This window comes from Chrysemys picta, chromosome 8 (genome assembly GCF_011386835.1).
Source record: "Chrysemys picta bellii isolate R12L10 chromosome 8, ASM1138683v2, whole genome shotgun sequence".
Classification (NCBI taxonomy): domain Eukaryota; kingdom Metazoa; phylum Chordata; order Testudines; family Emydidae; genus Chrysemys; species Chrysemys picta.
This window is the reverse complement of record NC_088798.1, coordinates 101,943,599-101,962,398: the sequence shown is the minus strand read 5'-3', so window position 1 is coordinate 101,962,398 and position 18,800 is coordinate 101,943,599. Positions and strand designations below refer to the sequence as shown.

Genomic DNA, 18,800 nt, shown 5'->3' with positions numbered 1-18,800 from the left:
AATGTCACTGTATGTGCTGTCTGTTCACTGATTTAGCTTGAACAACATAATTTAGAAACTATTTTCTTTTAGTCTCCAGTCACTTTGACTTGCTGGTTACCGTGTGCTGTTTAGCCCTGCCTGCCATGCCTGAAGGAATAAAAGGAGAGAACCTGGCCCAGTCCAGGGCTGACTGGCCAGGAAGAAGGATGGAACACTGTCTCTTTGCACAAATGGAGCTTTGCTGGTGGAGAGGTTAGCTGGAGCAGCCCCTGGGGAGGAGCAGTTAGCCCCCAGTAGAGAGCAATGCTCTACTAAGAGACTGCTTAGGAACCAAACCCTAAGGAAAGGGCAGGGACACCCCACGGGAAGCTTGGGGGTGGTCCAGTACTGAGTTGATTTTCCTTTTTTGCATCAAAATGTTTCAGGGCTGAGCCCTTCCAGTAGCCCCCGAAGGGGTTAAGACTGATGGAACAATTAACTGGTGGGCTGGAGCCCACTTCCGTGGACACTGGAGACAGAGACTTCCTCCTCTTGGGGAGACCCGCAGCCATGTCAGGCAGCTAGGAAGGTCGACTAGGGGGAGCTCCTGCAGCTACACAACTACAAACATTTTATTCACAAACAAGACTCTTTTCTGCCTACACCCATTTAAATTTTTTTTAAACCTTTTGTAAAACTTTTCTTAATAAGCCCTAAATCTGTGGCTTAAACTACAACTCTTGACAAAGACTTTCTTTAAAAAAAAAAAAAAGTCCTAAAACCCACAGAAACACAATGTTATTTTATGTCAGCAGCATTGCAGTTAAGTCTATTGCTTTCTTATGTTTCTTGATTTTTGGCCATAAGGAACTGATTACATTCTATACATATAGCGTCATATTATGCTAAAATGCATTCTCAATTATGTTGGCCACTAGTAATAGTTGTTCTGGTGTTTTATTTTTAGCTGTCATAAATTAGTTGCATGTATGAAGTATTAGAATCTGTGGTACAGTACTTAGGGCTGTTAGATGATGGATCATTCTGTCTGTAGGATAAGGAGTGTGCTAGTCAACTACTCTATAAAGACTCAGTTACAGAGGATATTAAAATCACATGCCGAGTAGGAAATTTCTACAATCTGAAGGATAGATTTACCATACACTATAATTTAACATTTACTGTAACAGATATTAACAAACACTTTATGCATTAAGGTACAGACCATGGAAACTTACCAATAAATGAGGGTTGTGATTTACACAGTGTTTCCTACTTACATATTTTATGCTTCAGTGTTCATAAACCTTCATAAAAATTTTACTGTATATTTTATCTGAAGTCTATGATTTGTTAAATGAGTTGTTATTGTAATTAATGTCTTGTTCCTGGAAGAACCTACATTTCTGTAGAGTGTGTGTTAAATACTGCAGTGTCTCTTTAGTAGACGTGGATGCTACTGTATTTAGACTAGAGGAAACTTGAGGAGAAAATATAGAAAGTTGATGCAATAAGAAATGTATGAATGCAGCTACCATTGTATAATAACACCATGCCAATAAAGTCCATGTATACAGTGTCACATGACATTGCTGTACTAGATACTACCCTGAAATTTAACAGCTCCGTACTTGGAATCTGTATAACTTGGACACTTTTTTGTATATCCTAGTGGGCAGCTAACTACATGTTTAATCCTATATCTAGCTGCAAACACTACTTTGAAAAACAAGGAGAATAGAAAATGAGAAATGTCCTTGGCCAGCTGTGTTTTGTGTCCCTTTGCTGATGTTGCAGATCTGGATGATTAAATAAGATATTTTCTGTGTAGAGCCCAACTTCTGTTTTAGCTTCACCCTAATCAGATGCAAAACCTTGAGTGAGGTTGGGAAATCTCCCCCTCCCATGGAAAAAACAATGGAAGGGGGATGTGGAGAGGGGAAATCCTCACAGGAGTGCTTCACCCAAATCCCTCCATCAAGTGAGGGCGGAGTTTGGGGTTTGTCCCCACATACTGCTGAAATGCCCCAGGTCACAGATTGGGCTCCTAATCCTGTAGATTCCCCTGAGGTCTTCACAGACCGGGAAACACAAAGCCATACACACAAACGGAGACGCAGTGCCAGGGTTCCTCCTGCTTCTCCCCATTACTTTTCTCAAGAAAGGGTCCCCAACCCAGAGGGGGCACCATGCCAAAGCACATCCATATCTTACCATCAGTTTGCTTAAAGCGGAGTAATGTTCCTCATTACTTCTGTGGGGAACTCTGCCTGGTGGCCTGCAGCAGGGCCTGGCAATATGTCCCTGACTCCACTGTAGGATTGCATGAGAGGAGGGGATGGGTGTGTGGGAACAAAGCCTTTGGTAAGTAGCAAATGTTTACAAAAAGTCAAAAACAAATGAAAGGTGAAGAGATTTGTATTTGAGTCACACGTGTGTCAGTTTCCCCTCCAGTAGGAAAAGTTCCTCTTGTAAGAGCCTGCACCTTAAATGTTGCTGAGTTCTTGCGCCTCCCACTGGCTGCCGAGGATGCAGCAGGGACTAAGCCCTCTGCGTGGGTCAGGCTCAGAGTTTTACATATTGCAATGTGTTGTCATGCTGCTGAGAGTTCAACTGTGACTGACTTTTTCTTCTTGTCTCGCTTATTCACTCCGCACAGGGGCAGTCAGGACGAGATGGCTACCCGGTAACTCTGCCATGCCGTTTGTATTTTACTCTCTTCTAAGCTACTCCTCGCATTTCGCTCTTTTTCCATCAGCCATCGCTTCTTTGCCTGTCTCAGTTTGGTTTTTTTCCTTTCCTCTCCCTTCAGTGGTTATGGGATTTAATCCTACAGCTCTAGAGCAGATTGTGTATTTTATACTAATGATTATTGGCTAAATCCTGACTCCCTGCATATTTGTAGGGAGGCCTCACTCAAGCAAACCACTGAGAGCTTTCCAGAGTATAAACTGAGTGAGGACCTTTGGATAGGTCCCCATGTTAATGCTCAGCAGTAGAGGGGCCTAGTTTGGGTGTTGACTTGCTGAAGGAAATGCACAGATACCTGAAAGTAAGCCTTGATGTATCCATATCTAAAAATATACCAACTGTTCTCTTCAAAAGTGTGTTACAGCATGTGACACCCTAGCACCTCCAACTGTGATCTCACAGCTAAGCAATGCTGACCTCAGTCCCTGGGAGTCAGAGCCGTCCCTCGGGTACGGCAAATCAGGGCGACCGCTCCAGGCCCCGCGTTCAGTGCGATTGGCCAGTGCAGTCATCCCAGAAGTGACAGTCCGGTCCGGGAAGTGACGGATTTGTCACATCCGCCCCAGGCCCCCCGGACCCCTAAGGACAGCCCTGCTGGGAGTTAGCTCACTCGGGGAAGACTCAGGAGTGGTATGGAGCAGTACTGGTAATTCAGTATGTGGTGCTGTTCCCATTTGCACTGGTTCTGAGGGATGCTGTTCAGCCAGAGGGTGTCTTCTTTCTGAGGAGAGACTAAACCAAGGTCCTGGCTATTTTTTTTGTAACAACTTTGTGACACTTACTGAAGAGTAGGAGTATTAACCTGATTCTGGCCAAATCCCAAATTGTGGATTTACATCTGCCCCTCTACCCTGTTGTGTAGCTACTGTGCATTTTTAAACACCTGCCATGCTCCACCCCAGAATGGAGCAAGTGCCTGCACTTTGGTGGTGAGCGAAGTGATTGCTCCGTATGCTGTGTGCAATCAGTCAGTGAAATCACAGTGTACATCCCTTGGTGTTACAGTGCACCGCAGTTTTGCAGCTGCTTTTGTGAATAATGTACAATTCACACTATGTAGCTTGAATCTCTGTCAGGGTTTCTTGATGTTCCCCTTCTAAGAGACAGAAAACTATTTAGGCTTCTCCTTGCCATGACAGACATCTTTTTAAAAGAAGCTGTTGGGAAAATGCACTTTCTTGTTTTCCTCCTCCTTGTGCTCTGGCTTAATTCCACTTTGGACTCTAGCAAACAGCAGAAATTTTCAGTGTGCGATGGACGAATGGCTGAAGTAAAAACGACTACAGGGAAAAAGAAAAGCTTTTCCACTTTTCATTTTCCCCGGGACTTGTTTTTGAGCCGCCCCGGGAAAAGATCAGAGATTTCTTCAGGGACGCCGGCCTCCCAGATTGGGCAATGTAATAGTAAATGAATTTCTAAGACAAGCCTTTTATTCCATTACATCAATAGCAGGAAAGTATGTAGTTGCCTTTCCAGTTGGTTTTAATAACTTAAACTCAGTATAAAAACCCGTTCTGAAAGGAACAGTAGGAGACCTGCAAGATTCTTTGTAATACTTTATAGTCAACCGGACTGCTTATTTCCAGAGGAAATTACAACTACTGTTCATGTAACCTACACCCACTCAGAGTGGTACCCTGTCCCCCTCTAGTGGTGGCTGGTTGCATATAGTGGTTGATGAGCCTGCTACAACTTTGGTTAATAGACATAAGTCTGTTAGCTCAGGCAAGTAGAGGCACATGCTTTAAGATTCCCAGGTTCAGTGCCCCCTGCTGACGGCCAATGCAAGGGTGTGGTATTTGGAGCGTGTGTCTGTTTAAAGGGTTAGTGTTTTCTAATATAGTATCTGACAGAGTTTAGCAATTCCTGGGTTTTTTGGCCTTTTAATGGTGACCACTGAGTACTCACTACACCACATCCAGCGTGAGGATTCTTACAAGTGTCCAAAGTCACTTGGTGTTTTTTTGTCAAAATTATACATAAAACTAAGTGACTCTCCCTTTTAAAACCTGTTCTGCCTCTGCAACTCCTGCTTTGACCATATCATCCCCTGCTCCCTCCCCCACATAGCACCATGGGCTTTTCCTGAGTTGCTTGACTACCCCACACACCACTATAGAGTAGCTTCCTAGGGCTGTGTGAACTCAGGGTTAAAGACTTGAGAGGATGTTTGCAGGCAGGGTTACTGCCTGAACCAATCCTGATTGCCAGTGATTCCAAGGTCGTGGTAACACTTTGCAGATGGCAGCAGCTTGGGAGTTAACCTCTTCATAGCTGTGGAAAAAGTTTCTAGGAACAATCCAGCAACGGGGTGGTGAGTTCTCTTAAGCTCCTTGCACTTTCTGCCCAGAGTAGCACTGCTGGCAAGGCCTCAGGTACCTACACATCCTCCCTCTCCCCTCAAAAGGACCCAGTTGTCACGACCGGGAGAAAATGCCAACCCCAGAATGAATGTTCATAGCAACACAGACAACTCTTTGCAAACTGCGACGTGCCAGGGAACCACCAGTAGAAATCCTTCTGAAGAACAGCAAACGCCACCGAACAGCAGTTTATAGAAATGCTTAAGTGGCTTATCGGAAGTTAAGAATTTAATTTATTAAAGATTAAGCGTGAAGGTTTTGCTCTAATTGGACCATTCAATAGCACTTTTAGAATGACTTTCTTCTTCAGCAGGATGCTGACTAACCATGTATAAATTAGTGCTGCCCTTGGGAAATATTGTTTTGTTGGGTTTGGGGTGGTGGTTTTTTTTATCCCAATGATATTTTTGGCACTGCTGAGTGCTGTTTTAGTCACAGGCTCCTGAAAACCAGAAATGGTGGAAGGAAATAAATAATTCAGTTACACGGGGCTCGGATGCAACCTTACAATCTGCCCTGAGGGAGCACACTAGTCACAATCCCCTTCCTGGTGCCCCCATTACCACAGCTTGGCTGGTCAGAGCATGGGAAGGAAACAGAGTCAAAGCTCCACCTATTCCTCACCCCGCCTGTCTGCCTGCAGGAGGGCAGGGCCCTGTAGCTGCCCCACTGTGGCTGCTGTTTCCCTCCTACCCCACTGGGCCCTGCACTCCAAGTAGCTTATGCAGTTTCGCTTTAAGAGCCTGGTCAAAATAGTTGCAAAACTGAGTGAGCTGAACCTGCCAGTGAGACTTGTCAGAACTCATCCGAACCCCAGACCACTGCTTCCACAGAGCTGTAAGCACAATAAGTAGCTTTATCTAAGAAGGAGGCAAAAGTATTTCTCTTTTCTGAAGAGTCCAGTGCCTTTTGGAGAGGAAAGGGGTTAGATTAAATAAAAGCAGGCATTCGTGTCTCACATTCAGTAGTAGCACGTGCTGGCCTCCATCGCATCCTGGCCTCCATCGCATCCAATTGCTTAATCAAACTGGTCTAATGATTGAGTCACTCCTGAACAGGTAGATGCTTGGAAGGTGGTCTGTGCTCCACATGCTGCTGCGGTTAACTTTGTTACTCATTTGTGGTTTATAAAAAAGAGATTAGCTAGCTAGCGGGCTTGCTTTCTGTCCTCTAGCTGTCTCATACTGCGTATGGAAACCTGAATTCATGTGCAGTCCCTTTAGTGATCATCACTGTGTCAGGATGCCCTTTTGTGAATTTATGGTATACAGATGGGAAACGTTTGGCGGTGAGGTCAGTTCAACTGCTTGCCCTCACGATAAGTGTAGCTCTGTACACTGCAGGACATTTGGGGGGGGCTGGATATTTACACTACCTGAGGTTTTGACAGTAAAATAAAATACAAAAACTGCCCTAATATTTTCAATAACGGGCATTGTTGTGGAAGAAAGAAATTTTGGCTTTGTTTCTGTCGCGTGAGTTTAAAGGAGGATAAAAAGTCCTCCATCTGTTGTGATGCATGGATGGGATGTCTGCTGTCTATTCCACACATGGCTTTTTGACAATTGATGTAGCTTACATTTTAGGGTCATATTCTACCCTCAGTTACAACTGTACACGTCAGTAGGATTGCATGGCTGTAACATAGGGCAGAACTGGATGTAGTCCTCTGAGCAGATAGAGGGATGCTCTTTCTACCGTCTTCTAAATTTCCAAGAACAGTGTATTTTTAAAAAAAGTTGAAAGTAATTCCTTTTCATCTATATATCCCTCAGCCAATGAAATAACTACATGTAACCTTTGGCATATTAGGAAATAACAAGTCTAAGTCAAATGGTTCTTCATCCAGTGTCATAAATGCACATGACACTTAAATTTCTGGGATCTCAGTAGAATCCAGCAGATGTACTGGAGTGTTTTGTTACATATATGGCTATTTTAATCTTGAGTTGATAAAGTTATTTCTATAAGAAGATAAAATAACTGTTGTAGAATTTGAAAGGAATGAAACCAATTAGAGTTCTATAGAAATGTAATAGGGTTATAAGAAAAAATATAGAATTTAATAGTGAATTACCTTCTCTCAGGAAGCTTTTTGCACCATACTGTAAAATTGTATAGCAGAGGTGTAATATTATATTAAATTCTACCACATGGCTGAATATTATATTAAATTCCATGGACCACAGGTTGAAAACCACTGCTTTAAAGCATCCTGAAAACCAGTTTTAAAGACACTATAAATAGGCTTGGGAGGATTAGATTTTTATTAGTAAACGGCGATAAATGTCAATTTCATACACACACACACACACAAGCCAACAACAAAATATTTCCATTGATGATAACTGAAATTTATAAATAGGCAAATTAAGAATTTAATAGAGTAACTATCCAGTGATTTAGACTTTCCAGTAAAGCTTGTTACAAATGGACTAGCAAATGAGTAATAAAAACAGGTATGATTTGTTGGTTTAAGGGTATTTAATTTGTATATTTTGATGTATGATGTTGATGATTTCTGTTTTAATGGTTTGTAAAGCTTTAACTCTTTGAATCTCAGCATCTATTGTCATTAAATAACTTCTCATCCCCTGTAATTTCTTGCAACTGTGAAAATCTAAATTGATAAAAATTGAAAAAGAATGCTTAAAAATAAACATTGATATTATCTATTGCAATTATAAAAAATAAAAAGCACATTCTGCCAAGCCTATGTATAAAATAAGGCCCAGATACTGTGACGACGTAAGCACATGCGAAGCTTTATGCACAGTCTTCATTGGATCAAAATCTAAGACTAAGGAGAGCTGAAGGAGTAAAATGTTTCATTTTAGCTCTAAAACAACTACAAATATTTTATTGTGCTCATCTATGTAGATTGCAATTAAAAACAAAAAATCCCAAAACTTCTTAGGTAGTTTTAGGCTACGATGTAATCACTAATTATAGCTTCTGAGCTATTCTAAATGCAGACTTCATCTGGCAAAATAGTAAAGTTAGTAAATTGCCAGAAGACTAACTTTAGCATTTATATATTTGGTTCAAAATTGGAAAGGAATAAACTTTGTAACATTCTTGGCAAAGAACACAGCAGAAAACAGCCTTTCTTTTTGTAGCTATTTTTATGGAAACAATTTTATTTATACAGATTATTAAACTATCCTACCCATTGCCAAAGTGATCAACTGTTATTGTCTCTTAACGTTCTCATAACTGCTGGGAGGTGAAGAGGAAAGTGTTTTCATTATGCCTCGTGTCACTGAATCCTCTAGAGATGCACTGTTATTATTGTGAAGCACTTTAACTCAATCCAATAGTCTGATTATAATTATAATGATTGGGGTAGGCGGTTAGTGACTTCCTTGGAGTACTGTTACTTCGCCCCTCTGCTTGGGGAATTAAAACAATTTGAGTTTTAATCTACTGTTTTCTCCCATACGTAGCCTGAAAACCAGAGGGTGAGGGTGAAGTCCCAGTTTCTAAAAGTCTATTAGATTAGACGTGGAACAGGTCCACAAAAAAGTTTTGCCTAGAAAAACTCCTCATTCAAATACTATAAAACTTTGACTTCTTATATTTTATCTAGTGTTAACCCTGTCCATACAATGGATGGAACCATGTTAACATCTGACATTTTTAACTAGTACAGTTATAGGCCCTGATCCTACAAAGACTTGACGTGCAGCAAGTGGTCCCATTGAGATGTGTAAAGTTAAGCACATGCGTAAATTTTGTGAGATCAGGGCCATAGTAAGATTTCTTGCTATCAATATAGCTGTAGTTTCTTTTATTTTCTGAAATGTTATGAAACCCCGGTATAGACTACCAGGGCCACTGATAGCCGAGTCTGACTATCATAGTTCTTAAAATACCCAGAAGTGTTGCTGGGACTAAAGAGAGAATGCCAGAATCAGGACAAACAAGACAAATCGGAGATATTGCTTCCCTCCACAAATGATTTGTATTTTGCTCTCTCTTTCTCTCCATCATTCGTAGATTCAGAGGTTCCAAGGCCAGATCACTATGTGATCATGTCTGTCCTAGAGCAGATCTTTTAGATAAACATCCAGTCTTGACATAAAAATTGTTGATGATGGAGAATCCACTGTGACCCTTGGTAAATTGTTCCAATGTAATAATAATTATTTTCATTGTTATTCCACTCCGAATTTGTCTAGCTTCAACTTCCAGCCATTGGATCATGTTATACCTTTCTCTGCCAGATTGAAGAGTCCATTATTAAATAGTTGTTCCCCATGTAGGTACTTAAAGACTGTAATCAAGTCCCTGCTTAAACTTCTCTTTGTTAAGCTACATATATTGAGCTCCTTGAGTTTGTCACTGTAAGGCATATTTTTGAATCTGTTAATCATTCTCGTGGCTCTTCTCTGAACCCTCTCCAATTTATAATCATCCATCTTGAATTGTGGGCATCAGAAATTAACACAGGATTCCAATAGTGGTCACACCAGTGCCAAATATAGAGGTAAAATAACCTCTCTACTCCTACTTGAGATTCCCCTGTTTGTGCCTCCCAGCTGTTTTGACCATAGCATGACACTGGAAGCTCCTGTTCAGCTGATTATCTACGATGATCCCAAATCTTGTTCAGAGTCTCGGGTTCCCAGGATAGAGTCTCCCATCCTGTAAGCATGGCCTGCACTCTTTGTTCCTAGATGTACGTATTTACATTAGCCATGTTAAAATGCATATTGGTTCCTTTTACTCAGTCTACCAAGTGATCTAGATTGCTCTGAATCTGTGATCTGTCCCCTTCATTATTTACCACTCCCCCAATTTTTATGTCATCTGCAAACTTTTATCAGTGATGATTTTGTTTTCTTCCAGGTCATTAATAAAAATGTTAAATAACATAGGGCCAAGAACTGATCCCTGGGGGGACCCCATTGGAAACACACCTGCATGGTGATTCTCCATTTACAGTTACATTTTGACACCTATGAGGTAGCCGGTTTTTAATCCATTTAATGTGTGCCATGTTAATTTTATATCATTCTAGTTTTTTAATCAAAATGTGCGCTACCAACTCAAATGCCTTATAGAAGTCTAAGTATATTACTTCAACATTATTACCTTTATCAACCTAACTAGGAATCTCATTAAAAAAACGATATCAAGTTAGTTTGACAGGATCTATTTTCCATAAAGCCATGTTGATTTGCATTAATTACATTACACTCCTTTAATTCTTTATTAATCGAGTCCCCAATCAGCCGCTCCATTATCTTGCCCGAGATCGATGCCAGGCTGACATGCCTATAGTTATTCAGGTCATTCCATTTACCATATGAAAAATTGGCACGATATTAGCTTTCTTTTCTGTCTTCTGGAACTTCTCCAGTGTTGGGAAATTAACAATAGCAGTCCAGCGAGCTCCACAGCCAGTTCTTTTAAAATACTTGGATTCAAATTATCTGGACCTGCTGATATAAAAATGTCAAACTTTAGTGGCTTTGTTTAACATCCTCCCGAGATACTAGTGAGCCGTGCAATGTTCCAGTCCATTCAGTAAAACTAACTCTGATCATTTTGGCTAGCTTCTCTCCTTTTTCTAAAGCAGTGTATGACAAAGGTGCCTACGTGTTCCAAATGAGATCAGGGCCCAGTGTGCTAGGCACCGTACAAACACATCACTGGAGACAGTTCCTGCCCCACAGGGCTTTCAGTCTAACTAAATAAGACAGACAAAACATGGGAACGGAAAGCGAGACAGAGAAGTGATTGGCCTATGGTCACACAGCAGGTCAGTGGCACAGCTGGAAATAGAATTCAGATTACTTGATTTCCAATCCAATGCCCAATCCAGTGGACTGGAAAGCGTTACAAAAGGATCTCACAAAACTGGGTGACTGGGAAACAAGATGGCAGATGAAATTCAGTGTTGATAAATGCAAAGTAAGGCACATTGGAAAACATAATTCCAATTATACATATAAAATGATGGGATCTAAATTAGCTGTTGCCACTCAAGAAAGAGATCTTGGAGTCACTGCGGATAGTTCTCTGAAAACATCCACTCAATGTGCAGTGGCAGTCAAAAAAGCAAACAGAATGTTGGGAATCATCAAGAAAGGGATAGATAATAAGACAGAAAATATCATATTGACTCTATAAATCCATGGTACGCCCACATCTTAAATACTGCATGCAGATGTGGTCGCCTCATCTCAAAAAAGATGTATTGGAATTGGAAAAGGTTCAGAAAAGGGCAACAAAAATTATTAGGAATATGGAACGGCTTCCATATGAGGAGAGATTAATAAAACAGGGACTTTCCACCTTGGAAAAGAGATGACTAATGATATGATAGAGGTCTATAAAATCATGACTGGTGTGGAGAAGGTAAATAAGGAAGTGTTATTTACTCCTTCTCATAACACATGTATTAGGGGTCACCAAATGAAATTAATAGGCAGCAGGTTTAAAACAAACAAAAGGAACTATTTTTTCACACAACACACAGTCAACCTGTGGAACTCCTTGCCTGAGGATGTTATGAAGGCCTAGACTGAAACAGGGTTAAAAAAAAAACTAGATAAGTTCATGGAGGATAGGTCCATCAATGGCTATAAGCCAGGATGGGCTGGGATGGTGTCCCTAGCCTCGGTTTGCCAGAAGCTGGGAATGGGCGACAGGATGGATCACTTGATTACCTGTTCTGTTCATTCTCTCTGGGGTACCTGGCATTGGCCACTGTCAGAAGGCAGGATACTGGGCTAGATGGACCTTTGGTCTGATCCAGTGTGGCCGTTCTTATGTTCCTGCACCTGGACAGTCTGTCACTTGTTTGTATGCAGATGGTGTGTGTACATACTGTGTGTGTGTGTGTGTGTGTGTGTGTGTGTACAATATTCCCTTATAAGAAAGGGAATAATCAATACTGGTGTAAGACCCTTTTATACTGATATAATTGTGTCCACGCTATGGGTTGTACAAGTGTAACTATTTCAGCGAAAGGAAAATAAAATCGTATCTCCAACGGACCTAGTTATATTTGTGTACTGTGTAGACGAGGCCTGTTTAATGAAAATGATATACTATGTATACATTTAATATGTTGTTTCATATCTTAACAGCCACTTTAGTTATATAGCAAGATTGAGATTAAACCCTGGCTAGGAAGTAAACCCATAACTATCTAAATCCTAAGTAATTTCCATGGAGCCCTTTAGCCAGAATTAGCAAGTTGTAAAACATATGTCTTCCCTGGAAAATGTAATAGCAAGGCCATGAAAACTTGTCTTACCCCTCCCTGACCCAATTAAACTACAGCACAGAGGAGTCTCCATAATAAGAGGTTTCATCTGAATGAAGAAAATACTCTTTTCCACTCATAAACTGACTGCACATCCACATCAGAGTCCCTGTTTAAGGCCTGATCCTGCAGACACTCACGACTGAACATTTCTAAAAGATGCACTCTAGTTCAACCACAGTGTATTAGCTGAATGCAGGAGTCTCTGGGTGACATTCTCTGGCTGGAATTATGACTCTCATAATAGTCCCTTCTGGTTTTAAAGGAGTGGTCCTATTGGCATCAGTGGAGGGGGGCTGGAACAGTTTGTATAGTGGGGGATGCTGAGAGCCATTGAACCAAACTGTAAACCCTGTATATCATGGAAACCACTTCAAGCCAGGAGGTGCGACAGCACCCTCAGTGCCCCTCGTTCCAGCACCTATGCATCACTGGGACTGTTTCCAGTGTTAAGTACTGTGCTCTGTAGTGAGTGTTTGCAGGATTAGAAGAGAAAAAGGATTGTCCAGTGGTTGGGTCACTATTCTGGGACCTGAGAGAGCTGGGTTCAACTCCCTGCTTTGACAAACTTTCTTTGTGACCTTGGGCAAGTCATTTATTCTCTCGGTGCCTTACCCGTAAAATGGGAGTAAAAAATTCTCCTTGATGTCACAAGGGTGTTGAGGATAAAGATCATGAGGCACTCAGATATGATGGTGGGGGGGGCCCATAGAATACCTAACATAGACTGTCCTTAGTTCTAGTCAAATCTCTGAGCTGTATATGATGCAATTCAAGTTGGGTCAATATTAGCAATCTAGAGCCTGTCCCTGAATTCCCATTGGCTTCAGTGTCAATATTGAATATACTAGAAAATGCAGGATCAGCCTCCTGCAGTTACAATTTTCAAGTGGAAAACCTTGAGCCATTACACTGAGGCGAAACTTGATATAAAAATGGTGTCTTTCTGGTCGCTGTTTAAAATTAAATATGCTAGCCAGACTGTATGGAAATAGCCACGTGTGAAAGAGCTGAGATACAGCAGTTTATGCCTTGTGGCACTGTGTTGCTCACACTATTTCTTTTGATTCAAAAAACAGAAATTCTTTAAGTGAACCAGGAAAGGGGCAAACCAGTCTTTGCAGTTTTTAACAAATATTTTTAACGAAGAAATCCTTGTGGGCCAGATTCTGATATCCTTACTCCATAAGTAGACCGATTGATTTGAACTGAACAATTCAAGTGGTAAGAGACTACTCAACATTAACTAAGGGTGTTAAAATCGGGCCCTCTATTGGAAAATCAGCTACTGTACATATTATTATTATTTGTACTATGTAGCACCTCAGAGCCCCAATCACAGAGCAGGACCCACAAACACAGAACTAAAAGTGCTTGAGCCCCAAAGAGCTTGTAGTCAACCAGTCCATATTTTGGGTCAATATAGGCGTCAATGGGGCTTAAGTACGTGTTTAGGTACTTTGCAAATAGAGATGGAATACTTACATGCTTACAGTTAAACCCCCTGATTCAGCAAAGCGGTTAAGCATATGTATCTCTTGCCACAGTGTGTATTTCAGCACCACCTGGACTTCCAGGATTTAAGAGAGAGTTGCAGAGCTGAACTGCAGCTACAGTAAGTTAATGTTTATATATATTTCAGAATAAGTTAGGGGACTGATCCTGCTCCCACTGATGTCAATGGCAAAAGCCGCCCATTGTCTCTAGTTTTATATTAAAGACAACTGCCATGTTCCTACTAAGGGAGATAAAGTGAGAGATTGCGGCAGAAAGTGACACATTTTGCATTAATATCACTGCAAAAAGCATTGAATTTTAAACTTGATTTTGCTTTCTTTTCAGCTTTTTAAAAAAACCTTTTTGGGTAGCAATGGTTTTGTTTGGATTGAATGTACAGTCCTTCCTGTGTGTTCCTGCTGTTCAGGAATTTCTCGTGCCGATTAGTAAATTGTACCTTTTCCACATAAGAAACGGTAGTGCCAATCTCCATTCCACTTCCCAGTTTCTTCAGTCCACTACTCAGAGTTCTCATCACTCCTCAGAACCACCTTGCAATCTAGCCCTGCCTGCCTTCAGCACGAGACCCAACACGTACCCTCTGGGGAAGTAGTCTCATCTGTGAGCCGGGGGTTGAAGAGGCAGGGAAAGGGGACAGATCAGAGTCATACCAGTCCTCATGGATGTGACTGTCGTCTTCTGAATCCCTTCTGGCAGTAAGATGAAAATATAGAGGTTGAAACAAAACTATGTTCCTAGGAAAATACAGCAGTTTTTCTTTTAAGCAGATGATGACTCTCTGCTCTTTACTGGAGGAATATGACAGCTATATATGAAAAAAATCTGTTGTCATCAGTAGAGTCTTTATTTTTCACAATTAGCTTTCCAGGAATGGGTGACACTTAGGTGCACGGAAAAGCGGAACTGCCTTGCTAAGAGACTTAGAACTGACTTGCTTTGCTTTCTTTTAGCTGTTTGCATTTTTTAAAGTTTAAAAGCGCCCTCTTGTGCTTCGCAGACCGCTGAGTGACAGCAAGCTGCTTCTGCTGTGTTCCTTGTCTCAGATTAGTGCTCACTATGAACAATTCCCTGTGCATTAAGCTACTTCTAAATTCTCAGTGCTAGTCTGTGTCCAGAGAGCACAAGATCTGGCAAATGGGTGTTAAGCAGTTAATCCTCAGAGAAGATGAAATGCAGATGGAGAGGACACAAGTCACAAAGACCATCGAGTTAACTGGAAAAAATGATCGTCATTGGCAACAGGCCAACTGAGAAAACTATCAAGGGGCTTCATAGCTGACCACTACGTGGCTGGTTCTGCTAAGTCTTCCCTGGCTCCAACATGCAAGTGCCTAAGGGAAAGGAGGGATGGGCTGGCACTGTAGGCAAACAGGAACAACAGATTTGTTTAGAGAGGGAAGAAAGCACAGAATGCATGCATGGCTTCTATTGCTTCAGAAGGGTTTTTTGCCACTTTTTTTGTCAGCTGTAATATATTCACTGTAAATGCTGAACAGTATTTGAGAAACGTGCATTGGTAAGAACGCTACAATGACTTAAGCTCAAAAGAAAAACAGATTCAAAGACCAGTTTTGCATACATGTGGTAAATATTTTTTCTTTACATATTTTCATCCAGTGTTTGTGCTGCCTGTTGAGTTAACTGTGCCTAGATCTGGATAATGGATGGCTGCTCAGTGTGGAAATGCAACATCTGTTAATAACTGATAGTCCGAGCATAATGGGGCCTTATCCCAAGATCCCAAAACATTCTACAAAACGGTTACCAATTGCACATTCAGGGGTCATTCGGTCCACCATGGGAATGCAACCAGCTTTGTTGTGGAGCAGCTGAGAGCAAAGCTATCCAATGAACCATTCAGGTCAGAAAGTGAAGAAAATACCAAATTCGGCCAGGGGAAAAGTTAACGCCCCATTCTCCTCTAGTTGGAAATAATGAGCCAATTCTTGTAAAAGTCCCATGGGATTTTAATAACCAGGATTGGTCAGGAGCTTGATGTTACACCTCACCCAGCTATGGCATCTCCAACCGCCCAGTGCACTTGTTCAACACGTAGCACAATGGTGGCCTGGTCTGTGACTGGGCCTCCGAGGCAGTACTCTAGTACAAATAATGATCATTGTGGATTGCACCATGGATGTGCATGCACAGTCCTATTTCAAAAAGTGTGTTTAGATCCCCATATCTTCCCCTCTTCCCCACTGGAGCCTTCTGGCCAGAGATCTGGGGAGTAGCACAGTTCCCGTGGCACTGTGTTGTTAGGAAGTGTGCAACGTATGACATTTCATACATAATATAGTAATTTTTTCTGTGGTTACAGCTCTCTGGTTTTCCATCACCATTCACCACAGTTTCTGACACGTAATAACTGAGGTGCATATGTCAATGCACGGTCCTAGTGGGGGAAGACGTGAATAGATCCTCATAGTCAGGGGGCCGTGGAATATTCCAACAAGCCTGTCTCCCTAACGCATTGTTCTGGTAAATATGGATGCTGCAACTGGTAGTCGTTATGCACGCAATGATTGAGAGCTGAGGAAGCAGCGGGTCCACCAGAAGGAGACAGACAAGGGCCTGGTTTCATGGTCACATTCTGGCATTCTGTCTTGCCATTTATTGCAAGGATACAGCAACTGCCTTTGGATGAAATGGAGCAGGAAAATTAGGAAGCCTGCAGCTTCCACTTCCACCGAAACAAATTTCACTGAGTCACAAAACTGATTTCAGCTTCAGTCCCGAAGTCCATTTTTGGCTCGGGGCCAAGTCAATGCAAAAAGGACACAGGAAAACAAAACTGGATTGCTGCTTTGGTAAAATGTTGGCACAGAGCTGGATTCCGTAAGGATTCACATTGAGTAGGACTTTGCTCTGTGAGTAGTCCATTGAAATCAGTGAGAGCATTCATGGAGTAAGGTATTACTGCATGGAATGAAGGGTGGCAAAATCTGGCCTAGAACATTTCCAGCTCTCAGCTCAGCTCTTTACCCTTGATTTAATGGCTTAGACGGGTCCTCATGTGGGCTGGAACAGTTACTGTTGATTTGATAGCCCATCAGTATTAGCTTGTTGGTGGGCATTTATCTTCATAAAGCTGAAACAGCAGTATACAGCTTGACTTTATAGGAAGCAAAGACAGGGATGCCTTCCATTGCTTATGTTAGCAGTGTAGACAGCTGAATCTGCAGTGAGTAAAGAGAAAATGAAGACCAGATGCAAGAAGAATACCATAGACCTTTCCCGCTAACACTTAAATGCAGTGAGATCGTCTCATTATGGAGCCAATTAATGAATTCAAGTCACGTAGGGAAGAAATAAGCACCATTCTATTTTATATAATTTCTTATGCATGCTCATCACTCTAGTTTCTGGGCAGCCTGATTCCTTTAGCCGTTCACACTCGTGCCTTACTACACTGTGTTCTGGGACTTGGGAATAGATTGGGGCAAAATATGCAAACTTTGGCCCCCTCCTGCTGAGAAACCCACATCCCGTGCGAGAGGGGCAGGAAAGCTGTCAGGTGAATCTTGTGGAATTTCTGGGGCATCATTGCTAGACATTTGGGGGCGTGGAATGTTTAGACGCAGGGACGCCTTCTTCCTTGTGGCGCCCCACTAAGTTCCCAGAGACAGAAGCTGCCACGTGAATGGGTCTCGTCTTTGAGGGTGCTCTCTCTGTACAGCTCAGCTAACTGTCCACATCATGCTATGCAGCACGGCTCCTGAAGTCCCACTACGGTGCCTCAATAGTAGAGGAGGTTAATATGCTTCCCAGCTACTAGAGAAGGTGCCTTTGAACCATCACCGCTCAGCCCAATCAGGGTGCGGTGATCACCATTCTGGAAACACTCTGAGATTCTAGCCGCATGTCCGAACTTCAGGGCTCGGTCCTGCAGGGGGCCTGGCTTCAGGCAGTTCCAGGCGGGTGGCTGCACTGTGGTACCAGCAGCCAGGATGATGTTTTCTTTACTAAAGACTCACTGATGCCATGTGGAAAACTTCAACAGCAACAACAACAAAGCCTGTTGCTACTGAATAACTTTTGGCTTTGATCCAAAATCCTGGTTCTGAACTGAACTTCCCATCTCTATTAAGAGCAGGACCAATCCGTGGGATCCAAACAGGGGGAGTTGAGATCTGGATGTGAACTTTCGGAAGGTACAGTGTGTTCGCATTCCGCATGTAGAGAGAGGCTCACGGTCAAGTCTGGGTCTGGAGGTTTGATTCAGACCCATCACTACTGTTAAGGAATGATTCTCTTCACACAATAGATCTTATATTTCTGGACTGGGTTTTTCTTCCTTTTCTCATTTCAGAAGATCTTTGAAGCTGGGATCTTTGTTCTGCAGGAGTTTCATGTACCTCTGCTGCTTATTCACCACCTGATGTCATGATCCTTCTGTAACATCATCACAATCTCACAGCAGCTAATGGAGATGTTGCAGATTAGAGGATTATGTCTTTGAGTTGAGAAAGAAGCACCAGGATCAAGTACTCTCAGGAACCAAGAGTCTGTCTTTTTGCAAATGGCCTTATTAATAGAAAGCACAGAGGGAGCAAATTACAGAACATATGTGGTGTAATAAAGAGTTGTCTCCTATTTTTCTAAATGTTCCTTGCAGCATTAGTGACACGAGTGGTGTTAATTATTAATTTGGCTCCTTAGTTTGTAATTTTGATTATGAGAGAGTTTTATAAACCGTAGTTGTCATGAGTGCTGCATGTGCACCGAACTCATTTCTTACTGTGATGAGAGCTCCTGGGGAATGACCAGAGCAGGAAAAGGAAAACTAGAATTAAGTTCTGACCTGTGGTCAGTTGGAACTTTTGCAGCTTTTGGCTGAATTTTAAGAAATTCAAGGAATCCTAATGAAGGAAATTCAGAGATCCTACCCAAACTAAGGGCAGGTCTTCACTACGGGGGGGGTCGAT

The 18,800-nt window shown here is 42.0% G+C and overlaps 1 protein-coding gene across 1 annotated transcript in view; it reads left to right on the top strand.

Moving 5' to 3' along the window:
• Positions 1-2,584: 2,584 nt before the first annotated feature.
• LOC101938293 (collagen alpha-1(XXIII) chain) overlaps positions 2,585-18,800 on the top strand; it is a gene marked incomplete at its 5' end in the record, with an annotated part of 85,386 nt that continues 69,170 nt past the window's right edge. Inside the window, one exon of the mRNA XM_065553647.1 lies at positions 2,585-2,647. Within this exon, the coding sequence (XP_065409719.1) occupies positions 2,585-2,647 (63 nt within the window). The remainder of the gene's footprint in view (positions 2,648-18,800) is intronic.